A 27,442-nucleotide genomic window follows, 5' to 3' on the forward strand; every position below is an offset into this window, starting at 1 on the left:
TGTGTAACTACATGGTTCTGTAGTCTATGAATCCATGGATTTCTCTCTCCTGGTAACCATCCCACTCTTTGTGTTTCCCTCTTCTCTGCCTCACAAGTTCTGTCTCCCTCATTTCCCTACTAAAGGTGGGTGTCTTTGTTTAGCGTTTGCTTCCAGGCTGCCCTGGAAGGCTTCTACTCAGCAATGTGAACACATTCACGGCTAATGCTACCGTTTATAACTCATGACTGAATGTCACGCATGGAAAACCTGATGATTACTGTCTGAACTCCAGCTCTTCATGACAATGTGCTGAATTGCTCACTGGGCAGCACCAGTTGAATGTCCTACCGACATCTCAAGACTAACATGTCCAATTTCCCTGCTCTCCTCCCCCTCAACAACCTATCCTTCGATCCTCTTCTGTGGAACCTGCCTTTTATCTACCTCCCTACCAGAAATGCAGCCTGTGAAGAAAGGGTCATAAATACATCTTGGTCATTTTACACCCTGATCTCTAAGTTGATGTCCTTTTCTTCATCTCAATTAAGTACTTTTCATAAATTCTCAAATGATTCTTTCTCCATTACTGAACTCAGGAGTCTGCTCAATACATCTTCCTCACTCCATCAAGTTAGCTCTCGTTCATTACAGTGCACCTGTAAATGCTTGTGCACAAACCATTCTTTGATCTCTTTTCTGGTTGGCCCTAAGTGCTTTCCAAGATTCAAGTCAATACCATCTAGAGCACGAAATCTTATGAACCGCTACCCTACAAACCTGCACAGTATGGTCTAGACAACCTTTTCCTGCATCCCCTCTTCCACGTTGGCATTTTTTATCTTCCCTGGCTTTTGAGACAGGGTCTATTTTATTTCACCCAAAGTGTGCCATAGTTCCCTCCATATTGAACATACTCACAAACCACTGCCATAAGTGATGGTGAGGAAGGGAACGAGAATTGCCGGCTGCCCCCGCAGCCCCACGATGGAGTTTATCCAAGGAAACGAAGTCAGTATGTTGAAGAGAACTCTACATGCCCATGCTCTCTGCAGCAGTCTGCACAATTACCAAGATAGGAACCAGTTATCAGTGTCCATCAGTAAATGTGTGGATAAAGAAAATATGGCATATATGAAACACTGCATATGCTAAATAGCTTGATTCAGGCACTCCATAATATATACAGATATCAATTTTTAAGTACTATATGCGTTCAATTGTCAACTAAAAAATAATTGTATATTATTTTATATATAAGTAATATGTAATACATTACAAAGCAAATGTAGCTAGATAGTATTATTTAATATTATTTGAATAAATACTCAGGCATGTTGTCTTGCTGGCCACTGTAATAGTACATTTTATTAACCTTCAGTGTAAAAGGTCAGCACCTTGACAGGCATTCATTTCTTCTTTTTATTTCTAATTTATATTAAGGGTTATTGGTAATGTTTATTTAAGTGGCACTTGACCACCATGTTGAGGTTATCATTACTTCTCTCCTGACCAGTTTCATCACAGTGGACAGGCCACAGTTATGTTATGTCATCAGTTCCGCACACAGGCAACAGATGGAGGTATGAGGACCAATTAGCAGTGCTACCTTTTCTCCAGGCTACTGTGAGCTTCATGGCTGGCACGCTAACCCTGCACCTTTCCTCTTGTTCATCTGGATTGTTTAAAAATTGGTTAAGGAGCCATTTTATTCAGATGTGTCATCTTCTGTGGGTTCAGATTGCACAGCACAAAAGAAGCCTTTGGCCAATTCACTTACAGCCACCCTTAAGCCATCTAAAAACAGGACTCCTGAGAGGATCAATGTCAGCAAAAACAATGACACAGACCAACTCTAAGCCTATGTTAACATGCAAGGCAGAACATGTGCGTTGCTATGGAAAGATATATGTGTGCATGACCAGAGCTCTCTATTAAGAAAATGGCCAGAGATGCATGCTTTGACTTCACGATAGCTCACTCCCCAGGTGCACTGCCCTTTCACAGACTACTGAGAAAGCCTGGGTCAGCAAGCACCCCTGGACCAGCACCCTTGGACCCCTCTCATGCTGTCCTGGTGTCCGCTGAGCAGTGCAGCATCTGCCACTTTGGAGGTGTGCGAGGAACTGCCCCAACAAGACAAAGTGGAGTATCTTGCACCATTCATGGTGACATCTGCCCACATTAACTCTGAACTTCCACTTACAGCATTCCTCGGTGGACATGGAGTTCATGACCCTTGATCTTTCACCTTCATTTTTTGTCCTTTTCTCATTATACTTTTCAAAAGTTCATGACTATCATTCTTGCCTCTGTCTTCACAATATTTATTCCACTCAGAACTCTGAGTCCATCATTACTTACTTATGTAGGCTCAGGGCTGTGTGCGATCCTCGTCCCTCAGTCCTCCCTCTGTACAGCCTCTTTCCATCAAAGGCCTCACCACCAATGGCTCCCACGGCTTCTCCTCCCCTTGGCTTTTCTGACACTGCACTCTTTTGTGGTCATCTATTACCTTGGTTTTAAATGACAGCCATGGTCTAGTGACATTAAAATATGCAGAGTTTTCTAATGTGCAGTAGCTTATTAACCTCTCTACCTCAGCATCTCACAGGTACCCCACCCCACTGCATTCAAGCCTGAGCTCACTCCTTTCCTCTGTCCCCTAGTTCTTTATATGACTTGACTCAGTAGTGGACACTACTACCCAGCCGGAACCTAAGCTACTCCTCCAAAGCTGCCTTCAGTTTTCATCTGCAGAAGCCCCACACCTATAACTGGGAAATGATGCTGTTTTCATCTCCAAATACCTTTGTCACATCTGTCCACTCAGTTCATTCACACCACCACTGTTGACTTCAGCTATGATCATGTTAGCGGTAAGAAGTATGTCCTAACTGTGGGAGGTTTTGTCCTCCTGGGGGCACTCACTGGACAATGTCTGGAGATATTTCTGTTGCTGTGATGGGGACAGGTGCTTCTGAATCTAGTGAATAGAGACCAGGCAGGCTGCCAGTATTCATTCTATAATACAAAGACCAGCTCATCACAATGAAGTATGGTGTTTTCCCAAATGTCAAGGCTGGAACAATCTAGCTCAGGAGTCCCTAACATTTTCTATAATGAGCCAGATATTATTTATTTTAGGCTTTGTGGGCCTTACAGTCTGTGTTGAAATACTCAACTGTGCCTTTGAGACACAAAAGAAGGCACAGACAATATGATAACAAATGTGTGGATGTGTGCCAATAAAACTTTATTTAGAATACAGGCTGCTGGCTGGATTTGGTCTCTAGGTCAAAGCTTGCTGATCCCTAATCTAGCATGAAAAATAAAGTCACATTATTACACTGTTTTAAATGTTTAATGCCTATTATCTATAGGATGATATAAGTTTGATATCCTAAAACACATAGTTCCTGCCTTTCTCTCATTTTCCCTCTACTATGCTTGGCCTTATGCTAGGCCTAAGGATGCCTTTCCCTGGGCACTCTTCCCTTTTTTCATAGTATCTTCACTCTAAGCCTAGGTCTGGGATTGCCTCCATCATGTCCTTTGATGGGCTCACTCCTCATTGCCGCTCAAGGCATCTCCAGAAATTCCTTAGGAGCCCCCCATGTGGTGGGATATGTTCCTCCTAGGCTCCATTCATGCCCACAGTGACATCTTCTTGTCTGTCCTCCCAGTGACACCCACAGTGAAGTCTTCTTGTCTATCCTCCATGACACCCATGGGACTATCATCTGCATCTGTTTTCCCCCTTGACCATGAGATACTGTAGGTTTGGGAAAGACTCTTCACCATTGTATCCTATGCTCTAGAACAACATCAGGTCATTTTTAGGAAGTTGACCTTCACTGTAATGAATAATGTGTATACGGACATCTCTGAGCTTCCAAGCTCTCAGGTCTTGAGAGAACCTCGGACAGGATTTAGGACAAGAAAGAAAAGAGCATTCAGAAGGAGAGAAAGTAAAGGTATAGCATAGTCTTCTTTGTTAGATTTTACTTAGGATCGCTCCTTTTCTTGATTTTAAATACTTCAATGAATTATGTTGACAAAGTATATCTACAGTTTCATTCAAAAGCTTCATATATTAAACCAATGAAAAAATATTGTGAGGATTCTGAGGAGAGGATTATAAGGCATTTGTTATATATATATATAAACATATGCATATTTATATATATAAACATCTTACCCTTTTCAAAGTCTCCCCCTGTGTGTTTGTTGGAAGCAGATCGCTTATTACTAGTACGAAATCTTATATCATTTACCTGATCATTGAAATCAAATAGCAATAGCATATAATAAAGCTCAGAGGCATTTGCTTTAATTTTAATATTGTGAGCCTTATTTTTTTTAATTGAGGAGAGTGGCTGTTTATTCAAAATGCCCAATTTTCTTTTCTTTTTTTGTGGCACTGGGGTTTGAACTCAGAGCCTCATGCTTGCTAGGCAGATGCTCTGCCACTTGAGCCCCTCTGCAGCCCAGTGAGTAATACTTTGAGGTATATTTTTATACCTGATAAAATTTTCAGATAATGGTTCCTTTAAAGATTTCTGAGGTAATGTGTGAGAAGTAGAAGTGACAGGTGTTGTTTTAAAGGCATACCATCCTATTCCCGTAGGAATTATTTTCAGCTCCTCAGGGTTTCCCTTAGTTAGAGCACTCACACTCAAGAAGAGAAGTTTTCCTGCTAACTCAGTTCTACCATGGGCAAAGCAGGTAGCACCTTCTCTTGAGCCAAGACACTATTTTTGGGGGGCAGAATATGCCTTGCATATAAAGATGTATTTTGACCATTTGGTAATAGATGTCCCCAACCCAGATTTCCCTAAGAATAAGGTGAAGTCATCAGCATTCTGGGAAATTTCTAGTATGCTTAATTTTAACTTAATTAAAATCCATGCACATTTAAACAAATATAGTATTCGCCTCCACTTCCTATCCAAACCCCATGTCTAGCATCATCATTTTATAAAATACCAGCTGCTCTATGTTAATTTTTATACAGAGATATAAATCTGTTTGGGAAAAGTTGGTATACATATCTGAATAATCAATGCAGAAAAGTGTACCACTAGCAAAAAATACCTTAAAATGCAAGTGTTCAAATAATACCTTCATTGTGGGAAGTCCTCCATTATAAGAACAGACTGTAGAAGCTCAAAAGTTAGCCCAGAAACAATTTCCTTCTAGCAGGAATCAAGTACCAGCCAGAGGGAACAGAGTGATTGGCTTCACCCTGACCTCAAGCAACTCAACACTAAATGACAAAGGTCAAACTGTGGGTCTCAGGACAGGGGAAACTTGACAAGGAATCCAGTGATCCCTAAGGGACAAAAAATAAACCAGTAAACCCTAATGCTGTCCTAGCTTACTTCATGGACCATTCCCAGGCTTCAACACAAAAGGGGAAGCCAAGAGAAACCAGATGACCTCCTCAAGGTGGAAAGTGGAAATTGGAGGTGAGGGATGCAAGGCAGAGAGTTTCCAAGGCAGAAAGCAGAGTGGAAATTTATGCATAGAGAGAAGATACAAAGTCCTCAGATCCACACCTCAAATTGTCATCAACGTGTGTTGATGAGCAACTGAAGTCCCAGAACAGAGGCATCCAAATGGATTAGAAGGAACCCAGGCAGTGTTGTTCCCAGGGTATAGGCCTCTGGAATGCATGGATTCTGGGTAGAGAACTTAATTGTTTTGCATCTGTAGTATGAAATAATGAGCCCTCCATGAAAACTGCTTGGTTCCACCTAACAAGGCTAAAAAGACAAACCCCAAGCAACTTACTTCATTGTACTCCAGAAAAAACTCTAGAATATCTTCACAAATGGAAGAACACATTCCAACTGACAAAACAAAATTCAAATCTGATAACCAATCAGAAATGAATACTCATGCAAAGAAACAAGGCAATAGCACCCGTAATACAGAGAAAAATTAATCAGCACTGATCCAAAAATGACACAATGGAATTTGTAGATTACTAGATACTAAAAGAAAACAAAGTTAAAATTGAACTCATAAGAATGAAAATTATAATAACTGAGACAAAAAATCAGAATTTGGTCTGATTAGACTGCAAAGATTAGACTTTGCAGAAGAAATGAGTCATGAACCTGGAACTATAGAAAAAAGAGCAAAAACATCAAACAGAGCACTGGTGATCTATGGTACTTCATGTGTCAGTTACACATGAAACAACAAATTATAAAGGAGAGAGAGAGAGAGAGAGAGAGAGAGAGAGAGAGAGAGGAAATAGCAAGCACTGACTGTATCTGCACACATGCAAGCCCAGCCAGCAGCTGCATGTCCTGCCCCTTGAGCTCGAATAAGGGGATCCTCCCAAAGCTGTTGTGGTTGTATCAACATCTACTTCCAGACCCACTGCTGCTAGGATTCCAGGACATTGGATTTAAAAAAATGGTGAAGTCATCATGAGATATTTAATCAAATAGAAGGAAATGTGCAATAAATGCTTAGATTGAGAAAGAAGAAGGTCTTCACATTGCTGCTAATCAGACCTTCACCTTAAGACTGGAAGAGGCAGAACTAGCTAAACAACAGAAGAAAGGAAATTACCAAAAGCTGAAATCAATGACATTGCTTTAAACAATGATTCGTATGGGAATAACCTCAAAAAAACGTTTTGAATAAATAAATCCATTTGTAAAACTCTAGCAAAAGAAGAGACATAACTGTCAATATCAAGATCAAAAGACAGGAAAACACTACGCACATCAAGAAGATGATAAGTGAATACTTGGAACAACTCAAACTCAACAACTTAGATGAAATAGACCAGTTCCTTACAATACACAAACTACCAAAACACAACCACGACAAAACAGACAACTTGGAGATTCTCAGAGCTCCTGCGTGAATTGAATTCATTCCGAAATGACCTCCCAAATGAGAGATCTCCACAACTGAATGCTTTCACTGGCAAATCCTACCAAACATTTAAGAAGAGTTAATGCCAACTGTACACCATCTTCAACACACATAGAGGACAAGACACAGTCTCGGAGGAAATATTTGCCAATCAAATAACTAGTGTGTATGTACCCTCATAATATATAAGGAACGCTAAAAAAAAATCAACCTAAGACAATACTGAGGGAGATGTCTGCACAAAAAGTTCACCAGAGATGACAAGGGTGTGCAGAGAGGCCTATGGATGGATGCATAAATATTATTAGTTATTCGGGAAATGCAAAGGAAATCACAAGTTAACAGTGTGCATTCCTTGAAATGTCCAAAATGAAAACTGCGATGTTTAAGACTGTAAGAAAGTATTATAATATATTTGGAAGAGTCAATTGTTTCATTCATTCCATCTTTTCTGTTCTAATAATAAAGAGCTATTGAGGAAAAAGGCTACCACTGCATTTCTAGGTGCAATGGAACAGAAACTGAAAATGAAGCATCCTGGGGAAGCAGGCACTGGAAGTGCTCAGTGAATGGGCCGACCTATGTGGTGAAGCTGAAGAGCTTGTGAAATGACACGGGACACAGAAGTCCTTCCCAGAGCCTCTGGGCTGGATGTTGAGGAAAATGCATTTCCTCTTTTCAGTGTGTGTGACTTGTTGGGAGTAATGATCAAGGAAGCCAACATATAAAAGCATCTAATGAAGTTCTGAATGACTTAATTCAGATGTGGGAAGGAGATTTTTGCCACCGACGCTGGTGTGGACAATGGGATATGTTGAGCACAGAAACTGGGTTATCATATATGTTTACTTGCTCCCAGTAGGCCCAGTAGGTTTAATTGTCTGTGTAATGACCGCCTTTTCAAAGTCCCTTCCTGGCAATTTTAAGTCAATCTTGAAATGACATATGAGTCATCACTAATGAAAAATGTGTACGAATCACTTTCTTGTTTCACTGTATTTTGAAATCATCATCACCTATTAATCTTAATCATGGAATTTAAGGGACTAGCATGGAAACTTGCCCTTTCATTCTGTCTTATCACCACTCCTCTTGTACATGGAATTCTGTATGTTGACTGCCTCTGTCCTTTCAAGCTCAGATGTTTTTATCCCATCTCTGTTTTAATTAAGGAGCAACTACATTGACTCAGCTCCTGCAGCTGGATTATGATGGTGGCTCTGCCCTGCCCTGATTCCTTGATGCTCTTGCGTCACCTTAGGTGATTCTGGGGTTGTGAAATCCCGTGGTGACATGGACATCTCTCCTTATACACGGAAGACAGAGTCACACTGTGAGTCTATTAAAGCTGATGTGCAAATTACTACTTCCTTTTTTTAGCCTTGGGAGATACAAGCAGCATGATTTCAATGAATGTACTGTTTGGTGGTCTTGCTTGTGAATGGAACACTGAATCCTAGTATCGTGTTGATTGGAGCTGGAGGAAGACCATGTCTTCCTTATCTTACTTGTTGAGATCATTCACATAATTCCTGTTATTCTCCTATTAATTCCCTCACTAAGAGCATTGATAATTTTTAGGCTACATTTTAGTAACATTCATCTTTTTACAAATTTTTTTGAATGTAACAAAGGTTCCTTTCTAACTTAAGTTCTCTGATTTTTGATAGCTTGTGGATTGTGTAGTTGAGATCTTATACAGAAAAATATATTTTTATCATAAATGGGGAGAAATTTGTATGATCACTGAAGTTTAAAAATATGTTTTCATCATTTTTATTATTTAGCAAATGATATGGGTTTTTTAAAATAGGGATTTCTTGACAAGAAAACCAATTGCTTTTATTCTAAAATTAAATAATGCTATAAGTGGATACCTTTCTTCCAGATAATATAAATATTTACTAATTAGTGTCCATGAAAGTAAAATTTCAAGTTTAAGTGATGGAGCATACAACCGTGCAGTGTTCTGTAAAATTTTGTGGAAATACTGTACAGTGTAAGCTCTAACTGTGAACTTTCCTGAGTTACAAATCGCTTCTCTCCTAAACATGAGATCAACCATACAGCATCTCTTGTGATCTGGTGTCTTCATTCTTAAAATATCTGCTGCATAAATTGATCCTCCACCTTCACAATATTACAGAGAATGCTTTTAGTTAATAAAGTGTTTAAAAAGTTAGAAAGAAATATGAAGTTCAGCCTTTATTGATGTAAAATAGAAGTACTGATCTACACACGGATATAAAGTTATCACACGACTAAAATCTCACAGAGTAGCTCAGAGTGCTTTTTGGGGAGTGAGAATGTTATTAAACTGTGTAAAGGGAAAAGATCTGAAATCGTCTCATACTGAAGCCTAATTGGCAACCCTCAGAGGAAATATTTAGCTATAATTCACCAAACATTTGAAACTGGTAAGATAATGACAAAAACTATTTTCACCCACTAATAAATTTGGTGTGAATGTCAGTAAGTACTATATCTCAGACACAAATTTAGAGTTCATCTATGATACCACACAGAAAATCACAACATTAGCCATTCATGTCTTAGGGAATCAAGGAATATTTATTGGCCACCTGTTACGCACCAGGAACAGAGTGGGGACAGGGCAGACCTTCCTCAACAGAGCTGTGGTGTGTTCGGATTGGCAAAGCGTGAAGAATCCTCTGAGAGGAAAGTGATTAGGCTTACAAGAAGATGGTGAGGGTGAAGAGCATTGGGTTGATACCACGTCCCATTTAGTTGCAGCTTGCACCTGCATTCCTGTCACACTTATTCACAGCACCTCCTTTAAAACATGTCCTAGTTTGCTCAACATACCATCTGGTCACCCATATCTCTGGGAACATAAGATACTAGGGTAGACCTAAAGTAGTCTGGGAAATTCTGCTTGTAATATACTACCCTAACGATTAGGAATAGATTTCTAAATTAGTGGGTATGAGATTAGTTCCCTAAGGACTGTGTTTCCCATTACTTTTGGACTCTCACTGTGAAGGTCCTGAGACACTTGGTAGTGATTTAACACAATGCAAGAGGTCTTGAGCTAATCACATCCATTGAGATGACGGTTATGATTCCCTAAAATGAATGCACTGAAGCCCCAGCTCCCAGTTCCCAGTGTGATTGCCTTTGGGAGGTAATTAGGGTTAAGTGGGGGCCCCTCCTGATGATATTAGTATCTTTATAAGAAGAGAAACCAGACAGCTAGTATTTGTTTTGCCTCTCTATTCCTCCTCCTTCCTGACCCATGAAAAGGGCCAGGAAAGACATGTGAAGACACCATCAACAACCCAAGGGAGAATCTTTCCATGACACCAATCCTGCAGGCACTGTGAACTTAGCTTTCAGCCTCCTGAATTGTGGGAATATGTCTGTTGTTGAGACCTCCCAGTCTTTGGTTTCGGTTGTGGAAGCCCAAGTCAAATAACACAGTGACTGACAGCTCAGGCTCCAATGGTGAAGAACTCCCAGGTGTTCCAAGAAGCTTGGAATATACTTAGCTTAGACTCTGCAGGAGCATGGAAAGGTGACTCATGGGAACTTAATCTATGCATATGGAATTTTGGACTTTTAACTGAGAAGGACAAGATCATCAGATCTGGTCTGTTGGTTTCTTTGGAACTGAATATCTCTGGAATTTAATTTACAAGGCATATTAATTTCTGAACTTTCATTTCCCACTGGAACTTAATAATGGAAGATTTATAGGCATAAATGGGCTACTGGATTTTATTATTAAAATCGCTCTTGGGTTTCACTTTAACACTTTCATTTATTCTGGTTGCAGAACCCTTCATGTACTATTTTGGACGATGTGTCAGGACAAGTTTGGGGACCGTAAGTCGAATGTATTTACATCCTTGGTATTGATATGGTGATGTATTGTTGACCATTTCAGAGATTTGTGGTGTAAAGTCTGCATTGCTTATTCCAGGAGGATGTCAGTGAGGCAGTGGAGTGCTTGTGAAGATGGGAGCAGGAATTCTCTGGAAGACTGAGGGTATCCCCCATTAATGGCACTGCCACACCCCAGTTCTTTACGGGCTCCATGGATAATTGCAGTGGTTCCAGAGAAGGAAGCCCTGCAGAGGGTAGAAGAGTCAGCCTGCTTGTATTTATCCATGTTTCCTTGAAGATGAAGACAGAGCAACCCTCTGTACCACAATTTGACCTTCACACTTCTGGAGGAAAGTGAGGTGGTGGACCAATCCAACTGGTGATTTGGGGAGAGGAAGAAAAGCCAGTATTTTCAGCTGCCTGGAGACATACTTCTTGCAAAAAAAATAGCTGCTTTCTTCTACTTCTTAAAGCTCAAGATTCAGAATTCTGGGACTGAATTTCATTATGGCCTCTTCCAAGTATAGTAAGAGTACAATGTAATCGTCAAAACTTTTAATCCATGCTGCAGTTGGTACCCTGTCCATTTTCCTGGACTAGCAATCACCACTGCTTGCGTTTGCATCAGATTGAATGCTTGCTCAGGGGATTATAGGTTCACTTTAAATCTTTTGGACTGGTCAGTTTTGTGTGTTTGTTTTCAGGTTTGTTAGGATGTCATTAAGAGTGCTTTTTTATTTGTCACACGTTTTAAAAGAAAAGGTATAGCTCTTCATTTTCAAGCATCACGCTTTTCGCACTGATTTTCCAGAGGTCACAACTGAGCCAGTCCCACTCCGTCACCTCTTCTTGATGCTGTTGCATGAACCTGGGACGGTGGGTGAGGAGCACGCCACTGGCTGCATCCACGAAATTCACACAATCCTCTGAGTTGGTTTTCAGTAAATAGAGCAAAGACCATCCAGAGTGGAGGGACCCCTGCATTTTAGAAATGTCCAGGAACTTCTTTTCCTCTCTGATGTACCAGTGCTGTTCTGTCACACCTGGGCTGTTGCCCATGGGCCCTGATCACAATCCAGCACAGAGAAAAAACTTAGCACAGTGGGAAATCTGGGAATGAAGCTACTTTGGAACAGGGCCAATCCTGGGTCGTGTTGTGATTAGGAACACGCTTGGGATAGAGTGTTGGGCTTTGGGTGAGGACTTAACTCCACAGATCCTCAGTTTTCTCTGCTATAAAATATGAATGCAGGTACTAAGAGAATTCACAGGGGTGGTCTCAGGTGAAGAGCTTAACACAGTAGCCAGTGCCAAGACAGTCCTGCTCAAAGCCACCAAGGGCAAAAGTAAATCAAAGACATGATGACTGCTAATAACTTCATAACTGATACTGGCATGATGACAGCATGACCTCAAAGTGATCCTATGAGGGACGGGTAAGAATGTGGAGCTTAGAGCTGACCCACCACGGGCACTTCATGACACTTAGTCAGCAAACCATGACACCACAGCTGATGGCGGCTCCCAGGTCACCAACTTCCCAACTCAGTAAAACATTTGTATAAAATGAGTGAATAAATAAATAATGAAGAAATGAATGATGAATAACTGTGTGCTATCACGAGGAAGCATAAAACTTGAAAGAGTAGAAATTGGGATCTGAGCCAGATTACAAAAGTAAGGCTCAAATCATCTAGCATTATGACTGGACAATCATAACCCCGTTTCTGAAGAATCCCCCCAATTCTATAAGAATGGAGGCAAATAGATCTGTATCCAGGGTTAAGTAGGCCAGGCAGGGTGGCTCATGCCTATAATCTCAGCTACTTGGGAGGTGGAGATTGGGAGAATGGTGGTTCAAGACCAGCCTGAGCAAAAAAAGTTAGTGAGACCCCAGTTCAACCAATAAGCTGGAAAGGAAGGCCAATGCTTGTCATCCCAGCTATGTGGGAGGCATGGGTAGGAGGATTCCAGTCCCTGGCTGCCTTGAGAAAAATGCAAGACCCTATCTGAAAATGAAACTGCAGCTAAAAGGGCTGGAGTTGTGGCTCATGTAGCAGAGCAATGGCCTGGAAATTACAAGAGCTTGAGTTTAAACCCCAGTACTACCAAAACCAAAACCAAAACCAAAAAACCCTCCAACCTTTGGCCAAACCACGCCAGCTCCCGAGTACGTGATGTATTGGAACACAATGCCCAGTCAGTTACACGCTGCCCATGCTGCTGTCTACGTAAGGGCTGAGTTGAGTGGCTGCTTGGGAGGTTGTGTGTTCTGCAAGTTTGCAATACTTACTGTTAATGGGGGGATTTATCATCTATAATCCACTGAACAGTATAATAAATTACAAATAAAAATATGTTTAAGTTGAAAGGGCTTCCAGGACCTGGCTCTCTCTCCTAATTTATATTTCATTGAAAAATTTCAGGTCCTCTTTCTTCTCAAATTTCATGAAACCTCAAACAACCAGCCAGTCCCCAGAGCGATTTAGCTGAGAATATGGTTAGATTTGGCAAAATTATCATGAAGGAAATGAACTCTTTGCCAATGAAAGCTTTCATATATCTAACATCTCCTGACCTTATACATTCCCATCTCTTTAAAGGTTCTCTAATACCTGGCATCACCGGCCTGCCACAGGGAAAACTCAGACCTCAGCATAAACTGACTTCAGTGAGTGCCTAATTATTGGGCGATTTCTGCCTCCAACTTTTAATCCAGTTATCCCAAGTGTGTCCTCCTTTGTGCTCTCTACACACCTAACTTAATATTGAGGTTATGGTCTCTCACACCATGGCCCTTCGTCAACAGCTGTGTCAGTTAATCAAGCCATATGACACAGACTATGTCCACGAGGGATTTCATCCAATAATCCACAAACAAACACCCTGAAGCTTTCACTGACCAAGTCCTTCTGTCTTTTCCAAACACATTACCTCATTAAATAATAAGCCTCTCCTGTCCATTCAGTGATGCTGTCCTAGCCTACCTGCTACCATAAATATCCCTTTAGATGAACCATGATCGTGACCTGCCACCTAAGAACTAGAGTTAGACCTCAAAAGACTTCATCCTGATCCTGCGAGAAGATGGAAAAGGAAGAAGAGAGGAGGGGAGAGGAGAAGGGGAAAATAGAGATGAGGAAAGGGAAGAAGAAGATTCTGGAATAGCATTGGACTAGTCCATTGAACAAAGATATGAATTATAATGTTTTAAGCATGGATGGTATTGAAGAAAACTTTGGGGAAGATGGTTGGGACCAGACAACCCTTTTTCCTCATGGACTTTGCGAAGCAATTTTTTCAGCATGGCTTCATATGACCGTTTCCTTCAATTCTATAATTTTGAAGAAAAATATGATAATATCATATGAAACTGTACTTACTAGAGAGAGGTGAAAATATCAACTCATATGTCTCAGCCTGGCTCTGGAAGGTGTTTTTGATTCCAATCGCTTGCATGTTCTCCCTTGTAGAGGAGCTGATAGTCTGTTTCAAGCTATCAGTTGCTTCTGTCTCATTGAAAAGGTCTAGGCTGGTCTGTAACTGATGTGACAAACAGAACACAAGGAGAGCTTGCTGGGCCAGCATCCTAGTTTCAGGAAGACTGTGAACTTTCTTTATTATCCATCGGGACTTTGAACCAAGGTAAGAAGTCCAGGCTGTTTTGCGGGAGAGGTCACAGGGGGGCATTGAGATGCCACACACGTGGGTGAAGAGGACTCTTGCTCTTGCTTGCTTGCTCTTGTTGTCTTAGCCAACCCCAGCTCTTGCACTATGGCCACAACTGGCACAAAGACCTCACGCAAGAACTGCCCAATTCATCCCAGTTAAAACCTAGAAGTGGGAGGAATAAGTTGATTTTTATGTCACTGGGTTTTGGGACGATCTGACTGAGTCACATGTAACTGGGCCAAATGTGTGTACATTTCTGCCCCTCAGGTGCTGTGGAGTCTTGCTGGGAGAGGATCCTTCTTCATCTTCATCCCAGCATGCTGACCTTGGTCAAGTAGCTGCTTCTGAATGTAAGAGAGCTGCTGGCCCCATCTGGGCAAGATTCGTAACTTCTATAATTTCTCTTTCTGCTCTGGCTCAGCAAGGCATGCCTCAGATCCAGGCTGGTTCTTAAATCTGGATCTCATCATTTAAAAAAAGACCAACAATGAAGAGAGAAACAAGGTGTGGGTTTGGGACTTTTGTTCTACAGAATATATCGCTGAGAGTTGACTCTTACCCCCACCTCAGTAAAAGATCTCACACGCTGAGGAATTAGACCAGAGTCAGAGAAAGTCTCAGAGGCAGGGAACACAGCACAGTCTTCCATGTGGTCCCAGCATCTGGTTCCTGATGCATGATGGGAAGACAGCCTCTGCAGGGGCCAGACATGGCCCTCTCCTTCTCTAGTGCAGAGGGAAGCAAAAAAAAAATTTTTAAGTGGGACTGGAGTTTGAACTCAGGACTTCTTGCTTACAAAGCAGGTGCTCTACTGCTTGAGCCACACCTCCAGTCCATTTTACTCTGGTTATATTTTGGAAATAGGGTCTTGCAATCTATTTTTCTGAGTTGGGCTCGAACTAGGATCCTACCAGTCTCTGTCTCCCAAGTAGCTAGGATTACAGGTGTGAGCACCAGTGCCTGGCAGCAAAATTACTTTGTAGAGGACCACAGAGTATTTTAGACTGTGTATGCCAGAAAGCAACACTGAGCATTTTCTGTAGGTACTCATATAACCACAGAAAATGTAATCATTTTATGAATCCTTTTCATCTCTCAGGTCATAAGAAAACAGGACGAGAGTGGCAGCCAGATTTGGTTTGCATGACACAAGTGTCTAGCCTGAGTCCAGTGGTTTAGATGGGCACTTCACAGCATGCTGTAATAAACCTGTGATGGGTGAATTACACAAGACTTTCTCGAAGCTCACAGAGGAGACACAAACTAACTGAGGGTTTTATAGAAAGCTTTTCCATATGAGAGGATACCAAGAGTGAACCTTGGATAAGAAGAATATGTGATTGAATATTGGATAAAAGGTAGGAAGGATGACAGGGTTACAAGTGAACCTGCAAAGGTTTTGAAACCAGATAACATGGGCAGGTAAGCTGAATTCCTTCCACTAGTGAATAACACGAATCCAGTACCAAAGGGACCAAGTGTAATTTGTCCAGCTGTGTTACCTAGTGACACCTCACATACAAATACAAGGTGTGTCAGCTGGCATGGCCATCATAACAAAATCCCAAAGCTTGGGTGGCTTAAATAACAGGGTTTACTTCTCATGTTTCTGGAGGCTGGAAGTGACCACAGTGCTAGCAGTTCATTTTTTGGTGAGGGAGGGCTCTTCTCAGCTTGCCGATGGCCTCCCTCCTTCATGTGACAGGGAAAGAGAAACAGGAGAGAGAGAGAGAGAGAGAGAGAGAAAATCACAGGGACAGAATCAGAGAGAGAGAGAGAGAAACAAAGAAAGAGAGAGAGGGAGAGAAACAAAGAAAGAGAGAGAGGGAGACACTCAGGGAGACAGAATCAGAGGTGGGGAGACAGACAGAGAGAGAGAGAGAGAGACTCAGATGCTCAGAGAGGGAGAGAATAAGAGAGAGAGGGAGAGAGAGAGAGAGAGAGACTCAGATGCTCAGAGACAGAGGGTGTGAGCTCCTGGTGTCTCTTGTTAGGACAGGATCCCAGCAGATCAGGACGGTACTCTCATGGCCTCATTTAGCCGTAGGCCTCATGTGCAATGCAGTCACATAAAGGCTCAGCTTCCACCGAATGTGGGGGACATGGCTCCATCCACAGCCACAGGTTATCCAATCACGGACCACAGTATAATTTGGCCCTGCTGCTTCTTCACAGTTCTGGGTATGTCCAAGTTTGTGAAGTTCCCTGATATGGGAGACAAGGCCTGTAAATCTGTCCCACCTCGTTCTGTAGCTGCCAAGTTCCGCAAGGAGACCATAACATCCAAGCGTACACTGCGAAGTCTAATCCTCTGGAGGACAGCATGCCCCCAGCCTCAATTAGGAAGACTTGGACCATGGGCTGTTACAAAAGCCAGGACACCAAAGAGAAAATCCAGAGCATCACTGCACCCACTCAGCATCACCAGGAAATGTCATTTCCACATTTATCAATTTGTCACCATGTTGGATTTGAATAAATGTTCAAATAAGCAGCTGCTTGCTTCCAAACCACAGAACGGGACATCTCTCTCTCCTGTCTTTAATCCAAGACTTTTGTGGTGACCATATTCCTCTTGCATACTTAGGGTCATTTGTTCTGACAGTTTTTATTCTCTTACAGTTAAGATGAACAGAAATATTTTGCATAGGAATTTAACCAGTGGAACATGAGGGGTTCCACTTTGCATAGAGATACATTCTATCACCTGAAATTTAACAACTAAATGTTCTATTAAATTCTACCTCTAGGCTTGATTTTGATGATTGCTGATAAGCTTCTGAATATTAAAAGTATTAGATTATGTCATTTGATGATGCAGCAATATTTTGATTGAATTTTATTCCAGCTCTGTGGAAACTGATAATCTCTCTATGGGTCAAAGTTTTTTGCAATATTATTCTAGACTGGCATCCTTCATTTCATAATGTCTCTGGTGGTGACAAATTTCCAGCAAAAAAAGTTAAGTTTTCCATTTCTGCTGATACACCATTGGAAATAAAGCTAAGAAGAAATCACATCTGCTTTTAAGTAAGAGTATTGAAAGAAATGCAAGGATTTACTCAAAAGTACCATTTCCCATTCCCACTACTACACTCGAAGGTATGGCTATCATTCCTGGGATGTAGAAATAGCACTTGAAATTGGACAGGCACTGGTCTCCAATGACAGGTTCCTTCCAAAGACATGTGTTTACTAACTGTGATGCACAAACCTTGTGACTAAGAGATGGTCCCTGCCCAGAAGTCTTGCCTATTAAGAGAGGCATAGATATGAAAAACTGTACTCAATCTTGTAAGACATCAAATATATATACATATATATATATATATATATATATATATATATATATGTATATATATACTATTTTAATTGAGGTTGGTCTTTATAGAGTCTTATATACAAAGTACAAAGGTAAGGATGAAATGACTTCCTAATCATGATGATATGTAATATCACACTCACACATATGTCTACACAGACAGTCATGACCCTCACCCTATTGCTGGGATGGAGCAATTCAGAAAACTGTCTGTTGGAGCAGTAGCTGGGGAGATCCATGCATTATCAAAAGTTCAACTGGAGCCCGTGGGGCCCTTCAGTGCAGTTACTTCAATGCCAAGATTCTAAGACCCTCTGACAAAGAAACAAATATGCACTAAATGAACTTTTTATTGGGTGCAATGAATTCTATGTCATACCCACTGAAGGAGTCCATTAACAGTGCTTCTCAAACTTGCATCCTGGTCACTTGGGAGTCTTGACACATTTTCATATTGGATTCCCTACCTCTGGGCTGGGCTGGAGATTTTTATATTCCCTATAATGTTTTAATTATTAAGGCATTGTCCCTAAGTGATTATCCGGGGCTCTCAAAGTGCTGTCCATTCACCAACAACTTCAGCATCACCTGGAAACTTGTAGAACTGCTAGAGTTCATAAACCTTTCCCAGAACTAAAACTCTGGCAGAGGACCCAGGAGCCTGTGGTTTAACGGGTGTTTGGTTTGAGTGACCATGAACAGCTTGGAAAGGGAGTTAGTTCTACCTACCAAACTGTAATTCATGGGGGCTAAGGACCCTCAGAGACCAGGCGCTCTACAGATCACTTCCCTACCCCTACCTCTGGGACTGTAGTCTTCATTGTTCCCTACTGAAATATGGATGGAGTTGCTAATCAGAGCATCCTTGAATTCCATTCCTGTTGCTTCTAATTCAGTTCTGGAGTAAATTTGGAAGTCTCTTATTGTAAACTTATATACAGACACATTTGAACCTCATTCACCCGAAGACCACTTGCACCTAATGTGGCAGGAGGGCTGCCTTCTAGCAGGCGAACTGTCATGTGTGAAAAATCTATACTCATTAACAAGCCAAACGCCCCTGAAGACTACAAATGGATTCTGCCTAGGAAATAGAAAAAGACAGTTAAGAGCCATCCTAAGCAAAGGCGCCTAACGCACAGTAATCAATGAGATGCTGCCACTGCTTGTGTCCAAACACCCACAAAGTTCCTTCTTACATTCAGGCTTAATTTATTTCTTGCAGTTATTCCCTGTAATTTAAGAGACAATGTGTCTGTCATCTCCCTTTTAAGCATCATATGAGTTTTTAATAACAATTATCTTATCTGTCTGAAATATGTATTCTGTACATTAAACATGTATGTTCCCCGTGGGCTGAGTTTATTGTCTATTTTCTGAAGTTTCTCTATCAGTTTCTTTAAAATCAATGGCTCAGGCAGACTTCATGTGATGTTTGTTTTCTTCTCTGTGTCTTTGTGAAATTGACCAAAATGTACAATAAACAAATGCAACTAATTTCTTCTGAAAAAAAGTTATAAAAATTAAGCATAGACTTTTAGTCATGGGTATAATATTTAAACTATATCTAAATAATAAACTATGACTCTGAACTAAGCATTTTAATTTAGTGACTTGTTTTTTTGTTTTGTTTACCAGCTCCTTCAAATTGATAACTTAAAGTAAGTTGGTCAACAAAAGTGTTAAAATGCTTCTTAAATTAAATGGTTTATCATACTAAGTTGTGGCTTTTAACCATCAATGCTAGATTTCACACTTGTTATACTGATATTACTATATCAGTATTACTTTCAAATTTCATCTTAGATTATATAGGATTATGAAGGACATTCTGGTTTTCTTTTTTGCCCACCCTTCTTTGTTTTTCAAATGACTAAAACCAGATATTATTATTTCTTCAAGATTAATATTGGCTTCTCTTGAACGTTGGCTCTGATTCCAAATGGCTTCCTTCCTGTGTTTCTGTAACACTGTGCACATTTGAACCACTGACGGTGCAAATGGCTCCTCTTTGCTGTGCATTAATCTGTCTGCTGGACTGGGAGCTTCTTCAAGTGAAGACAGTGTGGCCACAGCAAGGCACCATGTAAGGGCTTGGACAGGGAAGCGCCCACTACCTTATATTTGTAAACTGAGTTAATGTTCACCAAGTAGTTTCTCTAAAATAGATTCCTTAGCATTATTGATTTGGTTAAAGTCAGACTAATGTTTCTAATTGAATAAAAACACCTGTGAAGACAGGTAGACCCTGAGAAGCTGATGCCACCTTGGGCAGGTGTGGTGCTCCCCAAAGACTGTGAGTGAGACTTTGAGGGAGCAGTGGGTCTCCTGCCTGCAGAGACCCAGTCACAGCAGCGAGGTTCCCCTGGCAATTAGCTCAGTGCACAGGGTGCTTTTGAGCTGAATTTGTCTAAGAGAGTGACTGACAGACCTCTAAAAGCCAGTAACACTTCACACTGTGCAAACTGACTCCATTAACACTGACGTGCAAAAGTGGCTACAGATAGCATGTGAACAGTTCCTACTCTGTCCCAATAAAACTTTATTTACAAACCAGGGTGAGGGTCCCATGAATGCTATTTGCTACCCTCTGATCTTAATTGTGTTTTGTGATCTAAATGGATGCAAAGGAGGATATAACTACATGGATACCTTCTTCCTGAAGTAATGAATGTTATGTCAACATATGCAAAACATTAGAAATCTTGAAATCCACATTCACTTACGGGAATGTAAAAATGGTTTCCTAAGGATTCACTTCAGTTAGGTTGATCACTTTGTAGTTGGGTTTTGTCAGTGCACTTCACTGGATTCCAGAATCTCTTCTTTTTCCAAGATAAAAGAATGTAATGCAATGTTTAAAAATAAACCAGAAGAAGCAGTGCACAGTGGCTTACCCTGGAGATGGAAGTTTTGTAGTTCCAGGCTAGCCTTGGCAAAAATGTCAGCGATACCCCATCTTAACCAATTGGCTGTGTGTGGTGGTGCATGTCTGTGATCCCAGACACACAACACTTGGGAGGTAAAGGTGGGAGGATCTTTGTCTGAGGCTGGTCCCTGGACAAACTCTAGATCCTATGAGAAAAAAATAACTAAAGCAAAAAAAAAGAAAAAATAACTAAAGCTCATCTTTGTAGAGCAAGTGGGGATACTAAGCTCAAATCCCAATGCCACTAAATATTAATAATAATAATAATAACAGTAGTAAAGCAGATGATCCTGGCTGCAATAGTGCCAGTGTGCTGCACCACAGTGGACCAAGCAAGGACTGGGAGCACAGAGGGACTCACCTCTCCAGGAAGTCAGAGAAGGGCAGGCGCACAGGGTACCCGCATCGGAAGACCTTCACCGTGTCCAGGACCCCGATGTACTGCAGCTGAGCAGACACGTAGAAGTGGTCGAAGGCATCTGGCAGCTGGGAGTTATTGGGCTTGATGCAGTGCACCAGGTGTGGGCTGCACCTCTGGAGCTTCCCGATAATTTCCACCAGCGATTTCTAGGGAAGGAAGGAAAACGCAAGTGACTCTCCAAAGAGCCACTGGCCTGGTAGAGGTGGCCTCTGCCTTCTGTATAGTGCACGCTCACCCACACTCTGTGTGTGTTTACTGTTTTCCAAAAGTACTAACACTTATTAAAAATGGGGGGAAGTCTATGTAAACGTTCTACAGTTGATATAAACACACTGCATTTTGGGATGTGACAGTGTCAGGTCACTAACCCTGAGTTCTGATGCCCTGGTGACTGGATCTCCTCTTTCCAGCCTCTGAAGGAATGTAGATGTTCCTTTCTTTTTTAATAACTGCAAGAGAAGGGGAGAGAGAGAAAACAAATTTATTTTGCTAGATTCCAGATTAGAAGGAAAAGCCAGAAATGGAGCCATTTAACTTAATTTAACTTACAGGCAAATACATAAAACATAGACCATAAAATCCAGTAGCAGTAATTTTCTGAAGTGTTACCAGACAACTCCATTAAACCAACCGTTCTGCTGCCCCTCAGCACAGGGTTGTGTCCACATCAGATCTTCCACTATTCTGAGCCCACTTCGATTTGAAAATGAGCACAGATTCCGATTTGCTTGGTACAATAAGCTCCCTGCGGTATCCTAGTGACATGACTAACTGGTCACATTTATCAGGAAATGTCACTTGTCCTGGGGCAAAAGGAAATTATTTTATGTTACAAAGATGATGTTCTAACAACTTTTAGTTTGTTCCCTTATGCGGAAGGACAGTCAGCACCTTAGGTACCCAGATCTACTCTATGGTACACAGGTTTTCTTTCTCTTCCTTTCTTCTTCATTTTTTAAGCTACTGAAATAATTAGCTATGTGTCTAATAAGGTATGTGTCTGTGAAAGTGACAATAGACTGTTTTGTCAATAAATAACTACATATGGCCCTTAAAAAATCATGTGTAGCAAAGATTAAGTGATAATGGAGGTTTTTAAAAAGAAAAATCAGTGAAAATGAGGGGATTGGGTGAAGAAATAAAGAGCGGAGGGTAATTAATTAAATCCCACCAGGGATTAAAAGAAACGAGGCCACTAATGCCTGCCACATTTCACAGAATCACATCTTCTTAGACCAACAAATCTATTGATCTATAGTCATTTCTCTTACTATAAAAAGATATAAGAAAAATCTGAGGGAATATTCTTTTTAATCTGATGCTACTAAGATGACAGGAGCTCCTTTCTTCCATTCAGATAAAATGTCAGGCAGCAGGGATTAATTGTGGCTGACAAGGAAAGTAAAATAAAGCAACTGGCCCAAGGGCAAACCTGTTTTCTACAAATGCAAGGCCACCAGCTTTTGGTAAAGAATGGAAAAAATTCTATTTCCTGGCCCGGGAAAGGATGTCAAGGACGAGGGTGGTAAGAGGAGATACCAGGGAAGCAAGGACTGGAACGCAGAAGGAACAGTCATAACAAGCACACCTTTGTCCCCGAGCAGAAATGGAACACTCCACTCCTGCTCTGGGTGGGGACACCACTGTGAATTATGTCCCTTTGCAGTCCTTCAGGGAAATCCTAATGGCATCCTCACCTCATCATGTTAATAATTGAGGTTAAAAATTCCAGTTCAGATGTCTGTGATGATTTCTTGCTCTTGATTTGCAAAATGGTTGAAAAAGGAAAGCCAGAAGGTGCACAAGACCCCAAGGATTAAAGGTTTTCCTTAGGAGGGGGAATCTTTTGTCTTTTTAATGTCAAAGATACAGTTTTCTGTGCAGTGAATTGAATTCCTGTGATTATCCAGTCCCGGAACAAGTGCTTCAAAGGATTCCTAATGCCAGAGCCTGCTGGGTGACGCGCACACGCGCACACACCCCTGCCACTCTTCTGAAAGAGCATTCATCTTAATCATGCTTTCATGTTAATTGGAAAGCTAAGATAAATTCCAGCAACCCAACAACTGCATTTCTAAAATTGGTTGTCCTAAACACCTTCTGAGTTATAGTCTGCTCTTCTATGGTTTTGGTAGAAACAGACAGGGAAAAAAAATGAATGCATCGAGCACTGTATTCTTAAGAAACTTAAAACACTGCATATATATGTCCTCATCAACCTGAAATAACTCTTTATGGAGTTTGTAGTTCTCTTTTAGAAATCGAACCTTTAAGTTGTATGGACAATCAAATTTATGTAGAACAAATAAACATTAAAAATTAGTATCCTGCCAGAAATAAAAGTCTACAAATACACAGTGAAAATATTGCAGCACCTGAAGAATTCTCTGTAACAGTCATGAAAACTGTTTAGAACCCAATCCTTCAATAGGATGAGGTAGCTGACTTTATTTCCTCAGGCATCTTGCCTCAAACTTACTTTCCAGTCATCAAAAAGGCAGTGGCAAAAGTGAAACACACAAATAGGGTGTCATCCAGATGACCAGCAGGTTCCCTGATACTGTCCTTGCTATAGAATTCATACTACACTGCGTTTCCTAGGCTGTCCCTCTCTTGGATGGTCGTACCGCAGGTGGATGTTGTTCCCTGTAATCCTGTTACAATCTCTATTTGTTTCCATTGGTATTTAAAACTGTGCCTTTTTGTAAAAAAGAAAAGGAAGAAGAAAATATACTAAGGAAACTTAAAAACATCAAAATAAGAGTCACGAAATGTCCTACCTTACTAAGTTCTAGATAATTCTTGTTTTCTCCAATAATTGAAGAAGCTGTCATTTTCTTACTGAGCAGAGTGGATTTATGTCGTCGGAATTTAAAGGAAGGATGGGAAGATATGAGGGCTCCTGTTGGTGACAATTTTGACTGGAACAAATGATTGATCACGACATTTTCACTAGCTAGGAAATAAAGGAATATTGTAAGTGGTGTTAAAATCATTCATTGAACACTAAGCTTATTCCTTATGGAAGTACGTTAACCACAAAAACATACATGGAAGTCCAAATTGGTACAGTGGACTGAGGAGTCTCCCTTCCCCTATGGCCCTACCTTTTTTCCTCCACTATTTGTCCTCCTATAGGCTGTGACCTTCATTGTCCTTGGCCACCATTCTGATACCACCATCTTGCTCTCTGAGCAACACTCCCTCCTATCCTCGTTGTCAGCACTGAATCTTAACCAGCTCAGAAGATTTGATCAACAGCTCCCCATTCCAGGAAAATAACCATGTAGGGAAACATTTCCCCAATCTCTAGCAGGATATTTAAATATCTAAGGGAGACCCTGCCCTTTGGTTTCATCTGTTATGAGGGTAAAGAAGAAGGTTGGAGGGAGGGATGTCACTTTTCTGGCCCAGTAAGCTGTAGAAGTAAAAGCAAGCTGATAGATTTTAGATGTCAGGTTATAAAAATTTAATAGTTCAGGGTTTAGATTTTCTACATGTCCTTTCAGGGAGAAAGTGGACTTTGATGAGCAGATTCTGGAGTACAGATTTTGATAGTACAGTGAGAACAATGTAATAGTGTTTTAAAGATCTGGAAAGAAACATTCTTTTGTATTTATTTCTGTATACAAATAATTTTTGAGCCTAAGTAGCTTTTTAAGTAAAATGGCAAAGGCAGTCCCCACCTTGAAGATTATTGCAAAATCAGAATGTAAAATGATGTGACATATTTAAGATCATGCTTTGCTCATCAGACACTGAGCAACAGTTAGCAGCAAAGCAGTTTAGTGTCTGCTTTTTCCACACTCAAGTTATCCTGCCTGCCCAGATGCAAAATAGGACAGATAAAAATTCATGTCTGCAATGCCTTTGGTGACAAATGACTATATCAATAAGCACACAGCTAGCAGAATTGCTGCCAGGAGGAGGGGTCACGATTGTGGAAGGAAGAAGTAAGGTGGTATTGAAAATGCATGGGTGGAAGATGTGGAAAGGCATGGGAGCTGCCCATAGGGTCTGACTGCCGTTGACATAATCATAGTGTGGATTATGACTTACTGAATAAAATAAGAACCTATCAGCCCATACTGATGATAAATGAGCTGATAGATGAAAGAAAAATTGGTGTGTTATAGCAGAAAGTATGGAAAAATGGGGCTTACACAACCATGGGAGAAATAGTTGATTTAAGGAGGAATGATTAACTTATGCAAAAGAAACAGGTGAAAGTTTGATGAGGATCTGAACATTTACAGTCTCAAAGCACTTCCTCACAAATCGTCAATAACAAAGAGGAAAGGCAGTTTCCTTAGTGCAGAATCAATCAGGTTTGCTTCTGTTCTCTTGCTTTGAAGAAGACAATATTCATTTGTGTTTTCTTGGAACTTGTTAACAACGTGCATAAAAGAATGACTCCAAAATGTCAACATTCTATTAAGATAAGTAAAATCGCCATGCCACCACCCATCATGTTCTAAGTACATGTATACATGTTCTGCCACCAGAAATTTTAAAAAAAATGAAGAAAAGCCCAGTGCAATTTCTAAAACATGTCAATAGTGCATCTTCACATGAGAAAAAACTGAAAGGGAAGTGTGTTAAAAGTGAAGGTTAAAATAATGCAAACTAGAAGGAAGATATCCCAGTGATAAAGAATTAATTATTTCAGCCAGGTGCCAGTGGCTCACACATGTAATCTTAGCTATTCAGAAGGCAGAGATCAGGAGGATCAAGGTTCGAAGCCAGCCCAGGCAAATTGTTCATGAGATCCTATCTCAGAAAAACCATCACAAGAAGAATTAATTATTTCAATCTTGTTTCTTCATGATCTCCCTCTATGTTTCCACGCCTAGTCTCAGCTGAGAGAACTCAAAATAACCACAGTGTGCAAAGCAAGCAGAGTGGCCTGCTGTGAACACAGTGTGTCACAGCTGTGTCTCTGTGATGGAAGGCAGGTGTGCTTTTCAGATCGGAAGTGATACAGATGCCTGGTCTCCAACCCAAAGAACTTCATGAAAGGCTGTCACATGCCTCTTACCCCAGGGAAAGATAAAGGACTGCATCATGAGCTACGTAAAGCATAAAGGGTGATATGCTTCAATTCATTAAAACAGTTATTAGAAAAATGTGAATCACTGCAGAACTGCTAGTCACTAGAAGACAGGATGATATATATATATAATTATGGTATATATAAATTTAGAATATGGTTTACATATAGAATTGCAGTTTATATATGCATATAAAGTAGTAATGCCCTCTAAGAAGAAAGGACCAATGAGTTTCTTTATGTATTGTGTGTATTTCTACATCCGTATAAATTTATCAGCTCCTTCTCTTAGTGGGCATTAATTCTTTACAACTGCAAGTGCATAAGAATAAAATCCCACCCCTCACTGAGCCCCACCCCATCCTAAGTAATGAAAGTCACCCTTCTGTGGCCTAAGTAACTAGGGAAGCTGTATTCATCTTCATTAGTCTTCATGGAAGAGCTTTTTATATCCACACCACTAAAGTGGTGAAGGTGTTTTACACTCTTATCTGCTAAAAGCTTAGTTAAATTATGGCTTCTACCAGATTCCAAACTGAATTGAAACCCGTGTGAGGTATGGCCAGGCCCATTCCTCATTATTCTGGACATTAGAACGTGAAAGATACATCAGTTATCTTTAGGTGGCAGCACATTTTATAGGGGAATATGCAGAGATAGAGAAATAAGAAACATATGACATTTTAACCAGTGTAGGGGGAAAATCAACTTACTTTTCATGACCAATAGAAGATTCTGTGAAAGGGAATCTTTATTTTTTTCAATTGCTCCAACAATTTCATACATTACCTATAATAAGAGAAAATAGCCTAATTACTAAAGATTACTCATGACCATGAAAATAAATTCCTTTCAAGACTAACCCGATTCCACTAAAATTTGAAATTATTCATAAAAGAAGCTTCTTCAGGTCCCATCCAAGTTCAAAGCCATCATCAGTGTGTTCTCATTTTGTACATTAAACAAGGATCACCTCTCCTGACCTGTTTTGAAGTTTTCTTCTGATTTCCAGCTAATTTGAAGTCTTTTTTTTTTTTTTGGTTGGACTTGGTTTTGAACTCAGGGCTTTGTGCTTGCAAAGCAGGTGCTCTATCATTGAGCCACACTTCTGTTCTATTTTGCTGTGGTTATTTTGGAGATGGGGGTCTAGCAAACTATTTGCCTGTGCTGGCCTCAAACCTCAATCTTCTCAATTTCAGCCTCCCAAGTTGCTAGGATTAGAGGTGCGAGCCGCTGGTGCCCAGCTTAATCTGAAGCCTTTCAAGTGAAGAAAATACAGAGAACAATTAACTCTGGGTCACGCAAAGGACAATTTTATTCATC

General features: G+C 40.7%; 1 protein-coding gene across 3 annotated transcripts in view; it reads right to left on the reverse strand.

The window, feature by feature from the left end:
* The window catches only part of Myo16 (myosin XVI), a 518,261-nt gene that overhangs the window by 105,450 nt on the left and 385,369 nt on the right, over positions 1-27,442 (reverse strand). For all 3 annotated transcript variants that reach the window (XM_074043002.1, XM_074043003.1, XM_074043001.1), the window contains exons 24-27: positions 26,833-26,908; positions 23,850-24,025; positions 21,438-21,518; positions 21,010-21,215 (exon numbers count right to left, since the gene is read on the reverse strand). In XM_074043002.1, coding sequence (XP_073899103.1) covers positions 21,010-21,215; positions 21,438-21,518; positions 23,850-24,025; positions 26,833-26,908 — 539 coding nt within the window. The remainder of the gene's footprint in view (positions 1-21,009; positions 21,216-21,437; positions 21,519-23,849; positions 24,026-26,832; positions 26,909-27,442) is intronic.

This window comes from Castor canadensis, chromosome 10, assembly GCF_047511655.1.
Source record: "Castor canadensis chromosome 10, mCasCan1.hap1v2, whole genome shotgun sequence".
NCBI classification, from domain to species: Eukaryota; Metazoa; Chordata; class Mammalia; order Rodentia; family Castoridae; genus Castor; species Castor canadensis.